Source organism: Ursus arctos, unplaced genomic scaffold, assembly GCF_023065955.2.
Source record: "Ursus arctos isolate Adak ecotype North America unplaced genomic scaffold, UrsArc2.0 scaffold_6, whole genome shotgun sequence".
In the NCBI taxonomy this organism is placed as follows: domain Eukaryota; kingdom Metazoa; phylum Chordata; class Mammalia; order Carnivora; family Ursidae; genus Ursus; species Ursus arctos.
Window position 1 is genome coordinate 61,743,077 of NW_026623078.1, and position 18,875 is coordinate 61,761,951.

Here is an 18,875-nt window from a genome sequence, read left to right on the forward strand (position 1 = left end):
ATATCATATTTTATAAGAGCTTCACAGAATATTTCGCCACAAAATTCACTGAAGTATTTGAGCAGGAAATATGGGTCACAGGACATGCTGTGGGATTCTAACAGCATTATGCCTCCTGAGAATCTCAGTTTGAACTAGAAATCCTCAACAAAATTGTACAGGCTCACTATTTCCGAACAATCCAAAGACAGATAATGATACTGGCAAAACAACAATTTTGTAACTTCAAAGATTCATCTTCAACTTAACAAATATTATTTTTATAATGTAAGTAATTATGATTTTTGTATATGAGGTTTACTTATAATACCTGTGTTTAAAATTTTTTAATTGGTGGCCAAAGGTAGATCAATAAAATAAGTTAGAGCCAATGACATAATGTGAGTTGTTGTCTGCAAAAAATAATCAATTGCAAGAGTTTCCTTAAGAAATTAGGTGTAGTCTAATTTTATGAATATTAAAATGGAGTTACCAACTAAGTAAGCACTTAGTTGATTGAAACATGAGTATACTAATCTTCTGGTTACTAAAAATGGTAGATAAAAGTCTGGGGAAAAAATAGAAGAATGTGTCATCCTCATCCAGTATAAAGGATTATTTGATTAATTTCTTAATCCTATCATTCACATAGTCTCTCTCTCTATTTTTTTAATGTGCCAAAAATTGTCAGCTCTTACATTTCAATAATATACAAAATATAACTTCTGACAACAAAGATCTTACAAATTAATTCAATATTTTTTGGGCTGCAATGTGAAAAAAAAAACACCCCAGCCAAATATATATGAATGAATGTACACACACACACACACACACACACACAAGCACACGTAGATGACATGCACATTGACATATTAAATGTTCTGAAAAAGCTTAGAGAAAATAAATCAAAAATGTTTCCAAACTTCTTTAACCCAGTGATTACAAACTTTTTCAGGTTTTCTGCCCAATCTTCTCCCCCATGTATTAATGTTCCCTCCTGATACTTTTGGAAAGATTGATGTAGTAAATTCTAAAGAAAGAAATTCCTTTCTCTAGTGTAGGTAAGAATATTTCTTCCAGCTCTGGTTGTGTGATATAAATTTCTCATAAGTACATCAATATCTTTTTCTAGTGTCCTTAACATTCAATAAACTTCTGATCTATAATTTGGTAATTATATTCATTTGTCTAAGGAGTAAATTTATTCACCAATATGGAGGGTCCTATGCAAATGGCCAGGACTGATAAGCTTGCTGGATATTCTTTCACAATAAATTGGTAATTGACATTGTGATTTATAAATCATCTCCTCTCGGCTTGGAGAGTGGGAATCAATGTGAACCAATCTCCTAAAGTTTGACCACATTGAATTTCAGAACCTGCAAAGCTTATGACTGGAGCCTGGATTAGGCTCATGTCCAGATATCAGGATGGACCTGTGCTCCAGATCTCATTGCCTGTGTGATATCACTTTGCCCTTTTTACTTATGTATCTATTTCCATCATTCCCTCTTCAGACCATGAATTACTCAAGAATATTAACTCTACTGTAGGTTTTTTTATTCATCTCTAGTACTCCCTACAGTTTCTTCCCTTCTCCCACTGCCTAAATTTGCCCTTTTACTGTTTCTCACCCATGTGTCTCAGACAGCCTGTCTCCCCCGCCACAAATGACAAACCTAAAATGTCCACCAAACTGTTATTTTCCTACTTAAATAGCTTCATTAGTTCCTACAGCATACATGATACATTTTAACATTGTACTTGTCCTTCATTTTACAAAATATTGCAATCTTCACTAATCTCCCTAATCTAAATTTGATCCTTTTGGGTTTTTTTTGTTTTGTTTGTTTTCTTTTTCTTTTTCACTGGTCACTCCCATTAGTAGAATTTGAGGTCAGAATTGTGTGTGTGTGTATATGTGTGTGTGCATGCGTGTGTGGGTGTATATGTTTGAATGTATTCAATATTTACAGGGTGACTCCCAAAGTATTTAATCAATATGACATGGGCACAGCCCAGTCAGAACTAATATTAGCCTGGGTATTACTCCTTCAGTTTCTGGGGGAAGGGCCAGGAAAAAGTGCTCAGGGGCCAGAGGAATGCGGGACTGTTCAAGAGACTGGCAACAGCAGAGAAATATTTTAAAATTCTAACAAGTAAAATAGCTGTGCCAGTATATACCAGATGAATATTATCCCTAGATTGCCCAACTACAAAAGTAGAGTATATGCTAATGAGACCAATTAAGCATTTCTGTTTCATCCGGCATCAGATATCCTCAGCCTAGAAAATGTCTCTCTGAAGCAATGGGAGCTCAATAAGTATTTTTGAATTGATTTAAACGTGGCATACAAAGCCTTCCATAATCTGGTCTCTGCTTCTCCGGTTTCAAGCATATTAGTTTCTGAGTGGTGCTCTGCTCTTCAACCAGAGAGAAAAATATGTAATTCCTTTCAGAAACCATGTACCATATATCTATGCCTTTGCCTGTGTTGTTCTGTCTGGCTGGATATTGTTCTTTAAGAGACTAACAATTGCGCATTCTCTAAGACTCAGGCTATTTCATTAGGGCAAATGTTTCTGACACTGCGACCCCCACCTCCCAAACCTGCCCTCAGTCTGCCGTAGGTGTCCCTCCTGTTTTTCCTTAGCATCCTCACAAACACCTATTAGAGCAGTTTCCATAATCTTTTTTAAATAAATTGTTCCTTTATCTAATGCCTTTCTTACGATCTCCTGAAGGGCAAGAACCATTGTTTACATAACCTGTAAACTCAGCTTCTAGCTCAAGGCTGAGTGTGTACATACTCTTCATAAATAGTTGATATGATTACTGAATAATTACCACTTACAAGCAATATCATATAGGTCTCTACTCACGATGTGGTTAGAATTAATAGTAGTCTATTTCTCTGAATTTAGAAATGGTGGAGAGAAGCAAAGGGACGAGAAAAAGGGAAAGGAAGTCATTAAGTTCCCATACCTCTAAACACAGCAGACATACTAGATTGAAAATCATATTCATTCCACAGATGAATTTTGTTCAGTCCATCCCGTGTTTTAAACACTGTAGAATTTACTGTTTTCAAGAAAGTGAACTTTTTAGTTCATCACCATAATGCCGTTCCTTACTATGCCCACATCCTGATCTTATTTATATCATCTGCCATCAAATCAACGCTTTTATTTTTACTATCTTTTTAATAAAATATTTTGTTTATTCATTTGAGAGAGAGAGGGAAGGAGGCATGAGTGGGGGGAAGGGCAAAGGGAGAGGGAGAATCCCAAGGAGACTCTATGCTGAGTGTGGAGCCTGACGCAGGGCTCAATCTCATAACCCTGAGATCATGACCTGAGCCGAAACCAAGAGTCAGATGCTTAGAGTGAGCCACCTGGGCACCCCCAAATCAACGCTTTTAATTTGAATTTTAATGGGCAACATCTGTTGAAAGAAAATAAATATTATACTAGGTTTAAAAAATACATTATGTGAAAGTGTGCTAAGAGAGGCAATTTAACAGATGAAACTCTAGTTTGGTTTTTCAGGAGATAACAGCTTTTGTGAATTTGGAAAATATTTTAGATACACATCTGTTTTGGAGTTTCACCTGTTCAGCAAAAGCAGCTAGGTTGATATATTAAGATTTTATATAAACTGTAAGAGAATCCTAGTTAAATTCCTTTAACTCAAGGACTGGACCACACTTCTGTGGTGTGTGATGTGCACCATGCATTTGTAACTGACCACAAAATAAACACCATCAATCCTTTAACTTATTTGAAATACAACTTATTGAGTTTTCAAGTAAATGAAATGCTTAAAAATTCTAACTATTTTGATGGGTCTAAAGCAGATAAATTAAATCATAAGTCACCAAAACAGAAGAAAAAATCGTATTTTAATTGTAATCAGCACTGGATTGCAGTGTTATACAATTAGAGATCATTATACCATCCTGAAATATCAGTGGGAAAGTGTCAAAAATGATGGGTATTTCGTGTTTACAAAAGGCTCTGCCTGTGGCATGCTGGGTGTTTTTGTGAATCATTTATCTTCTAGCTTTCATCTGTCATAGTGTGAGATATTACAAATGTGATTCTGCATGACAGAATAATGAAACACTAAAAATGACTTTGTTTAATGACTTCTCCATAAGAACTTTCCCAGAAAAAGTTATGAATACATATAGAGAACAGTGTTTTTTTTTCCCCTTTTCATTATTTCAAATATTCTCCCATATCGAGTTCTTAAGGGGAGACCATCAATTTCACAGTAAAATGCTGTGGTAAAGTTTTCTCCCTGTATATGAATATTTGAGTTTATCCAAGGAATTATTTTGTACCTAAATAAAAGTATTGGAGTAGAGTAGAAAATAATTTTCTAACATTTGCAGTGACTGAAAAATGAGAAGTACCCTGAAAAGCACTTATGGAACTTTAGTGATAGACGTGACAAAGGTAAAGATGACCAAGGATATTCTGATGCATTAAAAATCAGAAAAGAAAAAGAAAGTTTAAAAAGGAGAATGTAGCATAATGCGGTTACATAACTTATTTTACTTTTTCAGGAACATAAAAGATTCAGAATTTATACTAAATTTATATTCATTTTTGGAATTAACTAAAATCACACAAATCCATGTAATTCTAAGATCAGACTTGAGTTATCAGAAAGTTTGGTAGTACTTTCCCATATTTTACTTCTCCAACTGCTAGCAGGATACTCTTTGAATTTAAAAGTAAATTGCATATTTTTTGTAAGTGGGTAGGTCCTAGACCATTGAATTGAAGCGTTTCATCTTATAGGTTATAAATAAATAAATAAATAAATAAATAAATAAATAAATAAATAAGGTCCAGAAAGCTTAAATAACTTACTCAAGGTCACACAGCCAGTTAGAGGCAGATAAGGGACCAAAATTTAGACCTGTGGACTCCCAGTTCAGTTTTTTTCCCCTCAGTTTTCCACAACTGTTCTATCTTCTCTTTAGTTTATTATTGTTACCATCACTGACTTTATGACTTTGAATTTTAATTCAAAATAGTCTTCAGCAATCTAATGCCAACTGGTATTAAACACCCTAATGGGGCAGCCACTGAACTTAACAATTTGGTAAAATACAGCAAAAAATAAAAGTGAATATGAATGGGAAAAATACTAATATGGTGAAACATCATAATCACCATTTAAACAAATTGTAAAATATCTAGACTGATGTTTCTGCACTATATTTTTAAAAGTTTTCTTCTGAATTATTAAGCATCATTTATTTCCTATAACTTAAAAAATGAGAGAAATTTGAAAAATCAACATTGACAATCATTACATAATGGATGGAAATATACATTTATCACAATGACCTAATAGATTATTTAACAGTTTTTTAAAGAATTCAGCTAATAAAATTCTAGAGCATATTATGCTCATTTTCTTGGAGGCTGAAAGGAAATAATTTTTTTAAGTGGAAAGAGAACATAAAAACAATAGGAAGTTAAAATATATATCAATATATTTAAGATACGATATTATACAATTTATAAATTGCAGCTTTATAAATTACATCTTGTATTAAAGGGGCCAAAGGCATGCTTTAATGTCTGACTGCTGACAGATTTCAAACCCCATTGCTCCCCTTCCTCTTTGGCCACACATCTGAGCAAGCTGATTCGAATGCCTGAGTTCTCCTTCCTTTGGCACTAGTGGGAAGTTGAAACCACTTAAGCACTGACGACATGAACACAGGAATCCTCACACCACTACCAACCTATTTAGACAGAACTCCAAAGCGTCTTTCCCTTTCCTGTTGTCTCATGCCATTTTAGACTTGTTTGGGAGCCTGTCCTTCTCTTCCCAGAAAACCTCAGAATGTGACTAATTAAAAATTTTCATGTTCCCATATTGTTTGCATAGTGTCGTCTGTCTCAAAATCCAAACGAAGAGTAGAGTAACCTCAACCACTGATGCAGTGAGGAGGTGTCCCGGTGATGAATAATGTGACTGAGCATCTTTCTTCTCTTGCTTTGGTTTAGCAACTGACTCTTTTACCTGCTAGCAATCAATCTTGTTGCTTTGTGCTGTATTTGCTGAAGTCTACAGAATTTTTATCACAGATTTAATCAACCTACACCAGAAATTTTGACAATTGGCATTTAGAAACAAGAGTTAAGGCCCTCCTTAAAGTTGCCACAATATCAGAGTACCACCGCTGGGTTGTGTCAAGCCTGATCCTATCTGTGTGCCTCATGTGGAATTGTATGTCTTGATTCCAGCATAAGCTGTAACTAATGCAAAGTTGGGAGGAATAGTTTTATGTTATGACCATTGGCTGTGAATCTCAACCACGCCCACGCATTGGTCCTTCCTATGTAGGATTCTCAGGAAAAGTACCGATATCTTGTACAATATATAGGGCTGTTGGGTGGCCAGTGTGTGGAAGAACAGTTATCATGTAGCATGCTGAAGTCTACACTCCTAGAAGCAGATGACTCACTAAGATTCCATGAAAATGCTTTTGCTATTACTGCTGCCCAGGCTTCTTTGTAACAAAGATGCTGATCCTTAGGCTTATAGAGAAAAAACAAAAAACAAAAAAACAAACACACACTTATGGCATCTATGTGGGAAAATTAAAGAGGTAATTAAAACTCTATTTAAACTCTGGATCCTTAAACCCTATAAAGAAACAACTGTTACAGGGGAAGCTCCTAGCCCTCATATTATAGATTTGACACTTTCTAGACAAAGAATCTTATAAATATGAGCAGGGTAAAGAGGTTCCCCTTCCTCCAAACAATATCTAGTTAACCATTAAGCAAACAAGTAGATACAAGGTGAGGAGGAAACAAAAAAATGAAAAAGAGATCCACAATTTGACCCAATTAGAAATCCAAAAATTTACTACAAGACTTTATAAAGTGAAAATATAAAATGTCTCTAATTGTCTTTTGCACCTCTACAGCACAGATTTTGAATTTATTTTAATATCTACTGAGGTGCAGCAACTGGCAAACCTTCATGGCCTTATTACATTACAGAGGTTCAAATTATAGTTATTCCTGGGGATTTCAGTAAATTTAGAACTAGTAAATTTAGTCACACCCAATAATATAAAGGAGCTATGAAATATAAAATAGTGAACAAAGTATGCCTTATCTTAATCATCAGAATTATTACCCTGCCTAAATATCCCATAGTGGTCATGGAAGCTCTAAAGAAAAATGTACTAAGTTAAATTATGTCTTTGGCATTTACTGAAGGCTTGACAAACTGAGACACCATGGACCTTTCTCCATAATTAAAATAGTTAATATGGTCCAACCTAAGTTAAAAAAAAAAGCTTTCAAAGATTGAAACACATTATAAAAGACTTATTTAGAGAAAGGGTTTTATATCTAATATTTCTCCCTTTAACAGCCCAATTTGGCCTCAGAAAAGTGAAAGGTACTTCATGGTGGATTACTGTGGTTCTGTAGTTCCACCTGATAAGGGCCCCATAATCAATATTATTGAAATTACTGGCTCCGTCCAATCATCAGCTGATAAATATTTTGTTATTATTTATTTGGCTCATAAGTTGTTTAATACCAATTTCCACAGACTCTCAGCCATAGTTTGCCTTCAGCCATGATGGAACATAACACTTTTTGACTTTAGCTTCGAAAGGACACCTCTACTTGGCCACCCATGAGGTCTTCAATAGCTCGGCCATTGCACACATCTTGAAGGCAAAATTATAAGTGTGTCCAACTTTCTTGAGGAGCACAGATAATGATATCACAGTGATGACATCTTCCTTCATGGAGATTCATTTGCCACAATCATTTAAGACACACAAATATAAGGAGCTCACAAAAGGGGGGTTCATTTCCCCACACATAATAGAAGGCCCTGTCACCTCAGCTAAATCCCTACAAATTACTTTGTCAGCCAAAAGCCACTCCATTCCTGACACCATTAAAATAAACTTTTTTTTAAAGAATTTATTTTTTATGTAATCTCTACACTCAGTGTGGGGCTTGAACCCACAACTGCGAGATCAAGAGTTGCATGCTCCACCAACTGAGCCAGCTAGTGTCCCAAGAAAGAAATACTGACACTCATGGCAACATAGTGTTGAAACCTATTAAACAATATTTTAGGAATTTCTGGATTTTAAGCCAAAATATTCCTAATTTATAATTTTACTTAAGCCCATTAATGCTGTGACTAGAAATGGGGCCATCTAGAAAAATGTCTCTAGACTCTTCCCAAATTATAATACAACAGGTGCTATCCCTCAGAGACTCCATTAATCTAGAGAGTTTAGCAACTTCTTCTCATTGCTCTTGGAGTCTCTGAACCAGCCACGATAGCCATAAGTTGCCCCTGAACCTCCGGTACAAGAAGATTCCCCTCTAAGCTCCATGTCACACACCATTACAGTGGCAATGCTGCCTAGTGGGATCTCTTGGAAACAGAGGCTCTCAAAGGCTCTGAATCCATAGCTCTCTACATTCAGCTGCCCATTGTGCCTTGGGTGATGGAAGTGTAGCCTGCAAGTTTGGTATGGCCACTAAGCTCTCCTTGCTAAAAAGGGAAATGATACCTACATATTAGGGCTAAACGTAGGCCCTATGGCCTACCCCTCCTGCATGAAGGTTGGCTTTTCTGGTCCTTATTTCTTTACCAGATGCCATGCTTTTGCAGAGGTTCCTCTTCTGAACCCCTTAACTACCTGAGCAGCTTTTTGGGATCAACTGAGTAAACAGCAAAGGGAATCTGTACACCTTACAGACAATACAACCAACATCATCAACATGATTAAACACCCTGGAAAACTGCTGCCTTTAATACTTTAAGCAACACATTCCTGATAAAAGACTCGATGATCAGTAGAGCTGCCCAAACTTTGGACAGTCGTCCTTATACCAGATGCCCTGGTCAAAAAATGGCCCCAGCTGAAAGTGTTTTAGACCCTTGTATCACTCCCGATTTTCTGAACATGTGGTCCACAGCTGCCCCTTATGGGTAAAAATTTCGGGGAATCTTGTCTCACACATATTCCAAATACAAATCAATGCAACACATATCTCTACATATACTAAAGCCACAATACTAAGGCTTCATTAAGACACTCCATATCCTTTTCAGAGTTCTGTTGTTATTGATAGTGATTAACATAATCATTTCACTTCTCACAATACAAAATGCTGAGCTCTGCAACAAGACATTCAATGGAAATTTCATGTCCCTTACCAATCTCTGGATGCAAGCCTTATGACGTGACACTGTGGCTTAGACAAGTTAAAATATGATACACTTCACTTATCAGTCAACACCAAGAGTGGACTGTGATAAAGTCTGATCCATTTTTGATGTTTAATTACTGGCAAGCTTCAAGCCATACCCCTTCCCTATCTGGGGCAAGCTAATAAGAAATCCAGGGTACACTCTCCTTTAGAACGAATGGGAATTTCAAACTGCATAAGCTCTGAACAGCTATTAGGAGCTTTCACTTCAGCACCACAATAAAGCCCAAAGCCAGTCAGCTTTGTTTCCATAAGCAATTTGGATCTGACTGAATCCAGGTTTGAATTGTGCCCTGCTCTTCCCAGAAAGTCTCATTATATGAGTAATATATCTTTCCATACCTTCTTAGTGCATGTGTGGTGTCATAAGTTTTGACATCCAAGTTTTGACCTGGTCTAGGTGGTGACCAAACATGACTTCATCTAATTATATAAATAGTACCCAAAGAATTAAATAATATAAACATAGATATATATAATAATGACACTTTCCTTACTCTAAAATATTGGGTTCAAAAATAAGGATTTCCTGTCTTATAGGCACAAAATTAACATACACATTTTTTCATATTGAATTAAAAGAACCATTCATTTTTAAAAAGTAAGAGACCACCCTTTTCTTTTCAGTTATCTATCTAACAAATAATGATAAACAGTAAATATACATTCTGAATAAACACACATTTTGTGAACACTTGTCTTTGTTAGATAAGTAAATTCAATATTTACCAAACACTAATCATTGATTTTGATGCACTGTTAAAAAATGAAGTGTCATACATTTTAAATATAAGATATAAAAAGCCTTTACTGACTGGAAGAGTTCATTCATTACTGAAAACTTCACACCAGGAAAAACAGAATGCCAATGAAATGATTTACTGACCTAATGAGCATACAAAAATAATCTCAAAACAATTTGTCACTACAATTTGGGGAAAATTAGTGACAATAAATTACTGAATTAAGTTAAAGTTAGGTAACAACAACATAAATTATGTAAGGGATGCTGAATAAAATAGATCATTGAAAAACCACCTAGATATAAGATCAAAAGACCAAATGGTCAGATATATGTTTGAGTTTTAAAGGAGAATGTACACAGAGTAAAAGAATGGCTCCTAGTTTTAACACACAAGATGACAATGGTTAGTTAACTTTTCATCCGCAGGTCAAAATTACAGCAGTACGTATTAAGAAGTACAGATACCCACAAGAATAAAAAACACTTATGTGTGTACATATATACGGTGTGCGTGTGCATGTGTGCACATCTTAGTCTCAATCCACCATTTTTGCTTTTTTCCTTCTAAATTCTAAGAAGATCTAAATTTTTAAATGCTACTTTTTATAGGCCAGCAGTTAATACAGAAATGTGAAAGATATGGTATTGTAAAAATAAATTGCGTTAATAATCATTATGTAATTACCTAAGTCCATAAGATGGAAAAGAAATACTAAATTTAATGAATATAATAAGAATTAATGAAATATTCTTTATCTAATCATTATCAGTGTTTATAATATAAAGTTACAGTAAAGTTTGAGAAAGAAACAAATCCAAAAGCCCCACAGCTATAACCCCATATTGTAGGCAACATCAAGGGAAAAATGTTTCTAAATTGACCTTGAGGAAAAATACTATAATGAAAAATAGGAAAAATAATGATTGTGAATAAGGACAAATATGAAATATGTGAAAGTGGGAGAGAAATTCAAAGTGATGTCAACTACTTAAAACAAAACAAACCAAAAACCTCCCTCTAGCAATACACAAAAGGTTTTAGTAACTGTGCCCCTTGTAAGGAGCAGACCAGTCTGACAACTTGTGTGATTTAGGAATTCACTAATTTGAAACCTTTGCAAGCAAGATACTGCACCAATAGCAGAAGATAAAGAGAGGGCAGACTAACTGGGAAAATGAAGAAGAAAAACCTGAAGAAGTTTTCATGCATACTTCTAAGATTCTACATTCGAAAGCTAGTCTTGGGGAAGAGTAAACTTTGTACGTTAATAAATAAGCATTCAAGGTGGGCCTTTTAGGAGGGATGAAACTGTCTGGGAGGCCAAACACAAAATTAAGTTACCACAGACAATTCTGGATATCCTCAAGGTAATTTGCATGTTGGAATTCTCCAAGAAATCTAAATGTCACTTTGCAGTCTACACAGCTAATATTTGCTACATGCTTTATAGACTAATTTTTGTTAGGATTTTCTACATAAAAATAGTTCATCCTCCGTAGCGGGTTGAATAGTGTCAGCCCCCACTCCCTGTATTTGTATCTACCCAGGAGCTCAGAATGTCATTGTATTTGGAAGCAGGGTCTTTGCAGATGTAATTAATTAAATATTAATATGAAATCATACTGGATTAGGGTGTGTCCTAAATCCAACAACTGGTGCCCTTATAAGAAAAGAGGACAGAGATACACACAGAAACAGAGGAGACACACAAACAGGGCAAAGGTCTTGTGAAGACAGAGGCAAAAATCAGAGCGATGCAGCTACACACCACAGAAGGTCAAGGGTCGCTGAGAAAGCTTCTCCCCTGGTGCCTGCAGAGGGAGTGTGGCACTATGATAACTTGATTTCAGAGATCTAACCTCCAGAACTGAGAGAATAAATTTCTGTTGTTTAGTCACCGAGTTAGCGATTTTGTTATGGCAGCCCTCAGACACTAATACATTCTCTTTTACATACAATCCCTGGAATGTAAAGAATAGGTGACTGAAGGGAAGTGATGGGGGAGGAAGGAAGATAATCATTTCAAAAAGTAATATTCCATGTGAAACTAATTTAGATATTATGTTACTAGTTATGGGTCATTTCTTCTGAATTATAAAGAGGTCCTTCAGTATTTTTTTTAAATCCCATTCCTTAACTTGTTTCACGCATCTTGATTTACCAATTAGTCCACCTAAAATATTTAATTTTGCTCTATCATGTCTTTCTCTTGGGCTTTAAAATAAGAACTCCATTATTTTCTATCCTAAGAGAAAACAAACACAGACATTAGCCTCTGACTTATATCCCACCTTACTGCTGACCTAACTCCTTCTGTTTTTTTCTCAGCCAGAATTGTTGAAATAGAAGTCCACAACATATATTCTCCAACTTTTGTAATTCTCCCCTCTCTATAACTTGATTTTGGCTGCTACACTCTAGGTATAAATACATATTAACAAAGATATTTTTCCTCTAACAATGTCAACAGTTCTCCCACATTCTAAAGCATCTTATCTATTATCAAATTCAAAATTAAAAATATGCCTTGCATGTTTTGGCACTAAAAAATATGCATTGCACGAAGACTTAAACAATCAAGCCATATAAGGGAAACAACTGGCAGTTAAAAATTGAAAAATGAAGGAAAAGCAAAACATTTTATTATTTATTATTAATAGAAAGGTAGGGTATTTTTTAATCCCCAAATCCAAGTGAAATAGCTTAATTGTTAACATCAACAAATGTTACTCAATGATCCAGAATTACTCTAGTTCTATATGTATAGAACAACCATAATCCTGCAAAATGAATATCACCAAAGTGACCCTAATTTCTGAAGTTCAAATGAAATTCAATGATGCTCATGAAAGCATTATGAATTGACAATTTTCTTATCTATAAAAACCGTAAGATAGGAATTGACTGACAGAATAATATTCATTCAATCAACCAGTAAAGTAGGGTTATACTATGTTCACATTTAACTGATATGAATTCAATTCTATACTGGGCAAAAATAAATAAATGAAAGTAATTTGGTACACATGACCTATAAAAATCAAGCTACCTCATCTGATATTATCTAAAGAAACTTTTACCTGTTCTGACATTAGAAGAAAAATGTCCTGTTAGAATTATTCAGAGACTATACGGCTTATGCAAAATTATGTAGATGATCGTTATGGGTGAGTTATGGGACTTCATGTGTGCTGTTGATTATATGTGATTTTCTCCTTACGTAACAACTGTAGTACTTTAACCTTTGTAAAAAACGCAATTTCAATGAATGAATGAATGGAGTGTATTTGACAGATATTATGCTAAATGATTAAAAAGTAAAATTCTAGGAGTGTCAGCATACAAAAGATACAGAAGAAGAATGATTTTAATTTGAGATAAGTGATAAGAAGAGAAAAAAGTGAGAATGATATGTTAGGAAGTGACACCAAAAAGTCATAAAACAGTGGCAACAGAAGGAAACTATGAGAATGAATGGAAGAAGAATCAAAATAGAAATCTGTGCTACTCTTAAGACCCTAAATAATCCAGTAATTCAGGTAATTTTATTACATAATTTTTGGTAAGTGGCGGTGGGGTGTCTACAAATGTGAACATGAACATGTGTGTGCATGTGTATCTCTGTGTGTATGTGACTGAATTATGTGTTATTTTGCCAATCGCTTATATGTATTATACCATTTAGTTATAAACTAACCCTATGAGGTAGACATTTATCACCTCTATTTCAGAGATGAGAAAAGTAAAATTCAGGCCAATGATGTGACTTATCTAATGAGAAAGAGTAATGAATTGTGCTCTGAATTCAGAAATCTGACTTCAAAGTTGGCTTGTCTAAACTCGTAATGAGCATGAACCATGTGAGATATATTTTATATATGGAATCTCACTCACTCTTCCCAACAACTCTGCTCTGCAGACATAATGATCTCCATTTTACAAATAAAGAAACTGAGTCTCAAAGAGCATATGTAACTTGTCCAAAGGCAGCTATAAGATGTGACAGGCTGAAATCAGAATCCAAGCTTGTCTGACTTCATATGTAGTTTGAAATACAGAATGATGCAATATTTATAAAAATAAATTCAATTTCCTTACTAAGAAATCAAAGTACATTTGATTTCACCCACAAATAATCTCAGACATGTTTAAAAATTAATATTAAAAACCACTGATTATTAGTTGCATTATTTTTTACATTAAGAGGTTTACATTTAATTTACATTAAGTTCGCTACAATAGATGCCATGCTTTAGAAATCCATTAATTTACTTTTATTTTAATCAGTACTTTTTCCTTCCCTTTTTGAACACACATAGGCTACTATAAAATATCTCTATGTGACCAGCATGGCTATGTGTCAGGAAAGGAAATGCCTGATTTTCCTTTCAAATTTGTTTGTCCACATGACACCCCAAGATAGATTTAATAGAACAAATTGATGGCTTATAAAGAGGACTGAGATAACCATGCAACCTTCTGGACCATCATTGCTAGGGTTCTGTCACAACCATGTAACATTGTTGGCATCTGGGGACTATAAACCCCTCTAGCAAGGAAAGGACTATTTTGGGGCAGCAAAGGCAAAAAATAAATAAATAAATAAACAATTAAATGGACAATGTTTTTCTTTCTAAACTGTCATTCTCAAAGAGCTCAACTCTAATTTAACCGATCAATATGCTAGGAAGAAGAAATAGTTTGTAAGGAAATAGACACCTTGCTAATGCTGGCATCACTGTTCCATATCAAGGTTAAACACAAGGTTTAGTACTTCACTTCTGATGACAATGTTCTCTCAAATAAGTTGAAGATCTTGGACTTGTTTCAGAAGAGAAAGGAGGAGGATATACAGGTAATATCAGGTTATAAGAAATTGGACTGGAAGCATCAGCTTATTTTATATATCAGCAGAAACATTAAGTCAAGATGTGATCCAAAAATCTTGACATGATAAAATCCATGTCCTTCTGCTAAAACACTTTGTCATTCAGGCCCAGACATCCATTACGGCTGTAGCAAATCCTTTCCCATGTAACACAATGCTGTAAATCTAAATTGCAGAAGTCCGAACTTTCAGCCTCTCTCCCATACTTTACCGCTCACTAAATTTCCTTTGCCTACCCATCCATAAACAGAGCTTAACCTGGGTGAGATCCAGCTGGATCTTAGATCGAAAACCTTTAGAAGCCAGGTAAGTGACTTCTAAGACTTGTGATCTGGGAGATGTGAAGGCAGCAAAGGACACATTGTCTTGTCAGTGCCAATGCAGAACAGATTGTCAGGTTGACAAGATGAGCTGAAATGTCCTTTGCTGTCTTTTCATATTCGTTGCTGTCCCAGATACTAGGTACTTAAAACCAAAATCTTTTCTTCCTGGAAATATGTTTTAAAAAGTATAAAACAATATGATTGCTTTGTACATACTTCTGTCATTATTGTAATAGTTCTATATCTGACTTTATGCATATTTTGCAGAGCACACTTTGCTTTATGCTCTGGTAATTTTCCATTTTATGTAATTCCAACATGAAGGCACTTGCAAGGTTACTGGATGTACTTATTTTTAAAAATTAAAAACAATCCTGTTTTCATTTTTATATTGTTGTTCACCTGTGTACTTGACTGTAAATTCAGATTGAGTAAAATGACCTCAAAATTTTATTATTACAAAGCTATTATCTAAAAAGAATTACAGAATAAAGCACTTTATGGATAGTGAATATTTTCATTAAAAAACTAACATTTTTGAATAGCATGTAGTGGAAAATAAAGCATGTTTGGCATGAAACACTATATGATGAGATGAATATTACTTACCAAACTCCTTGGGAACTGCTATAGAATAAACACAATTATGTCCAACACTGTAATTTTTTGGATAGTTTGGTGACAGAACTGTGCCTTCTGAACCTGTTGAACGACTTCCACAGGGTGCTAGGAAATAAAAAATGACAAAAAATATTTTTAGAACAACTTAAAAAATCATACTATGAATGTTTTCTTGATATAAAATTATAGCTATTGAATTTTAAGGTATAGGATTTATTTCCATCTTTTAAAAAAAGATTTAATTAATTAATTTGTGAAAGAGAGCACACGCGTGCACAAACGGGGGGAGGGGTGGGGGAGAAGCTGACTCCCCACTGAGCAGGGAGCCCAACATGGGGCTCTATCCCAGAACCGATCCCAGGCCCCTGAGATCATGACCTGCGCCAAAGGAAGACGCTTAACTGACTGAGCCACCCAGGCGCCCCTATTTCCATCTTTTAACAAGAGCCATCATTGTCAAATATTTTAAAAACACATTGTGGTCATATAAAACTAAGTATTCAGATTCACTCTTCTCAGAAATAAAGTAATAGTATCATAATGGTGTTATCTCTAGAGGTAATAATGGTGGCCTTGCTTTCCTTTATGATAAAAGTATAAAGATAATCATCTTTTCTTATAATGGTGAGAAATTACATATGCGGGTGGGAAATTGTTTTACTCACTGCCAGGCTTTGACACTGTACCCATAATCAACCTTGATTATGCTGCCACCAAATTAGGTATGTTTATACATGGGACAGGGATGGCTGTACAAATACATTCACCCACTCATCTAAGTAAAATACTCTCACCAACCTTTATCCATTTATATGACTTACATTTGAATCAGAAGAGTTGTGGATGGTGCACAGAGGCAGATTTTTTTTTTGCTACCTCAGCCCCAAATGTGCTATATTCCTATAAAAGGTGAGGGTGAAACCAATGTTTCTAGCAAATTTGTAGATGATAGTTCTGCTGTTCACAAGACAGGGGAAATACATTAGGTTTTATAGTTCTGGGCTATGAGACAGACCTGGGCTACTGATGGAGATTTAGGTACTGAAAACGTGAAGATGATAGTTGATATTCTCCAAGTGAATGAGATCACCCAGGAAACTATGTAGAATGAAAAAAATGGCCAGCGAGAAGGTCTGGGGAATGCCAAGGTTTACAATGGCAGATAGAAGGTGGCAACAGAGAAAACAGTGTCTTAGAAGCCAAAGGAGAAGAAGAAATTAAAAGAAAGTGTTTAACAGGGTTAAGCGTTGCAAAGTGGTAATCAATGAAAAAGGAGTCTGAGTGGATTTGGGGACCTGGGGTGTCACAGAGCAGGGGCTTCTCTATGCCAGTGATTTTCTTGAGGAAGGATTCTGCCTAACTGCTGGCCTGCTGGCTCTGCCCCTTAGTCCCTGAGGTAGAATGAACTTCCCAGATTGGTGAGCCCAGGACAGGAAATTTGTTCTTTACTGCAGAAGGGGGCCATTTTGCTTAAAGAGCATGCTGGCTGGTCTGCTCCAGTGTAAGTATCACAGGGTGAGACTGTTGAGAGAGTGGCCATGGTTGTTGAGGGACACCTGTAGCTGCGTAGGAAGCCTACTGTTTCGGGTCCTCTGCTTTTGCCCATATTAAAGCTAACAGTCTGCTTTCCTTCAGCCTATCCCGGAATTGCCTTTGAACTTGTGCAGAGAGGACTCCCAAGCAAAACGGGAATTTTTGGTATCATTAATACAGCAGTTTCAACTAGAGCAGATTTCTGCAAATAACAGCCTGCAAACGAAATCCAGCCCGAAACGAGAGAGGCCTTTTACATTCTTAGGGTTACAAAACAAAACTAAGTTGGAGTATGTGACAGAGACATATGTGGCCAACAAATCCCACAATACCATCTGGCCCTTTATAGAAAAAAGTTTGCTAGCCCGTGAAGTAGAGAGATGGTAGCTAGATTGTAGTTGGATAAAGAATAAGTGGTACATAAAGAAATATAGAAGTAATCAGAACCTTAATCATAAACTAAAGGAGAATGTAGGGAGTAGTTAGGGAAAGGTGCAAAGCTGGGTGAATTTTTGTTACTGTTGTTTTGTTTAACAGGGAGAAGGATTCATTACAAAGGGAAAATCAGGAGCAGACCTAGAGTTTAGGAAAAGATAAGTTTAAGAACAAAAGTCCAGCGATTAGCTTTTAAAAACTTTAGTGATACTCCTCTGTGACCCGAAAAAAGGGTTGAAAGAGACTAGAAATGCAGAGATTTAAGTTATATGTTGGGAATTTACTGGAGTTAATGATGGATTTTCCTTTTAAAGAGAGCCGAATGCAGTCAGTGGTGTGTTAGGTGACTCTAGAAGAGTTCTGACAGTTTGAAAAAGTAAACACTTCGATGGATTCCTGGCCAAAGTTTAAAATATAGCAATGTATTTAAAACACATACATGCAACCAAAACAGTATCTTGTACTGCGTTTGTGGCTAATGAATGTTCTTCCTTTTAATGTTCTATAAAATGGTAATAAATAGTTAGAATTAAACATACTAAAATTAGAACTCCACAGAACAACAAATTGACAGTGATGATGATAACTAAAGATGCATTGCTCTCATCACTCATTATTGTTTGAGATTAGAGTAGTCTGGTACATTCTGAGTTCAGCACTGATAACTTTATTCAGCTGATAATACTACTGATGAGAGAATCATTCAAGAATGAGTAGTATGTTTTATGTTAACTTTCCTTCTGATTTTAAGGTGCTCCAAAATTATAATACTTTGAGTGTATGTGACAGTTCTTATTTTTATATTTGGAAAGTATGAATAGAAATGAGAGCTTCTACCTCAAGTTCAGCTTTGTGACTTAGTCATAAACATTCTGCCATTTCACATTAATATGCATCTGACAGCCTCAATTTGCTTTTTATATTTTATTTTGCATAATGGACATTTAGGACAGCTTTTTAAAAATATTATTTATAAATACAAAAAATGTGAAGGTTTATTTTTTTAAACCACTGATGAATATATACAAAGTTGCAGTATAATCACATGTCCTTAGG

At 35.3% G+C, this 18,875-nt stretch overlaps 1 protein-coding gene across 3 annotated transcripts in view; it reads right to left on the reverse strand.

The window, feature by feature from the left end:
- The window catches only part of CSMD3 (CUB and Sushi multiple domains 3), a 1,143,082-nt gene that overhangs the window by 206,327 nt on the left and 917,880 nt on the right, over nucleotides 1-18,875 (reverse strand). For all 3 annotated transcript variants that reach the window (XM_026495547.4, XM_026495546.4, XM_026495545.4), the window contains one exon: nucleotides 15,840-15,956. In XM_026495547.4, coding sequence (XP_026351332.2) covers nucleotides 15,840-15,956 — 117 coding nt within the window. The remainder of the gene's footprint in view (nucleotides 1-15,839; nucleotides 15,957-18,875) is intronic.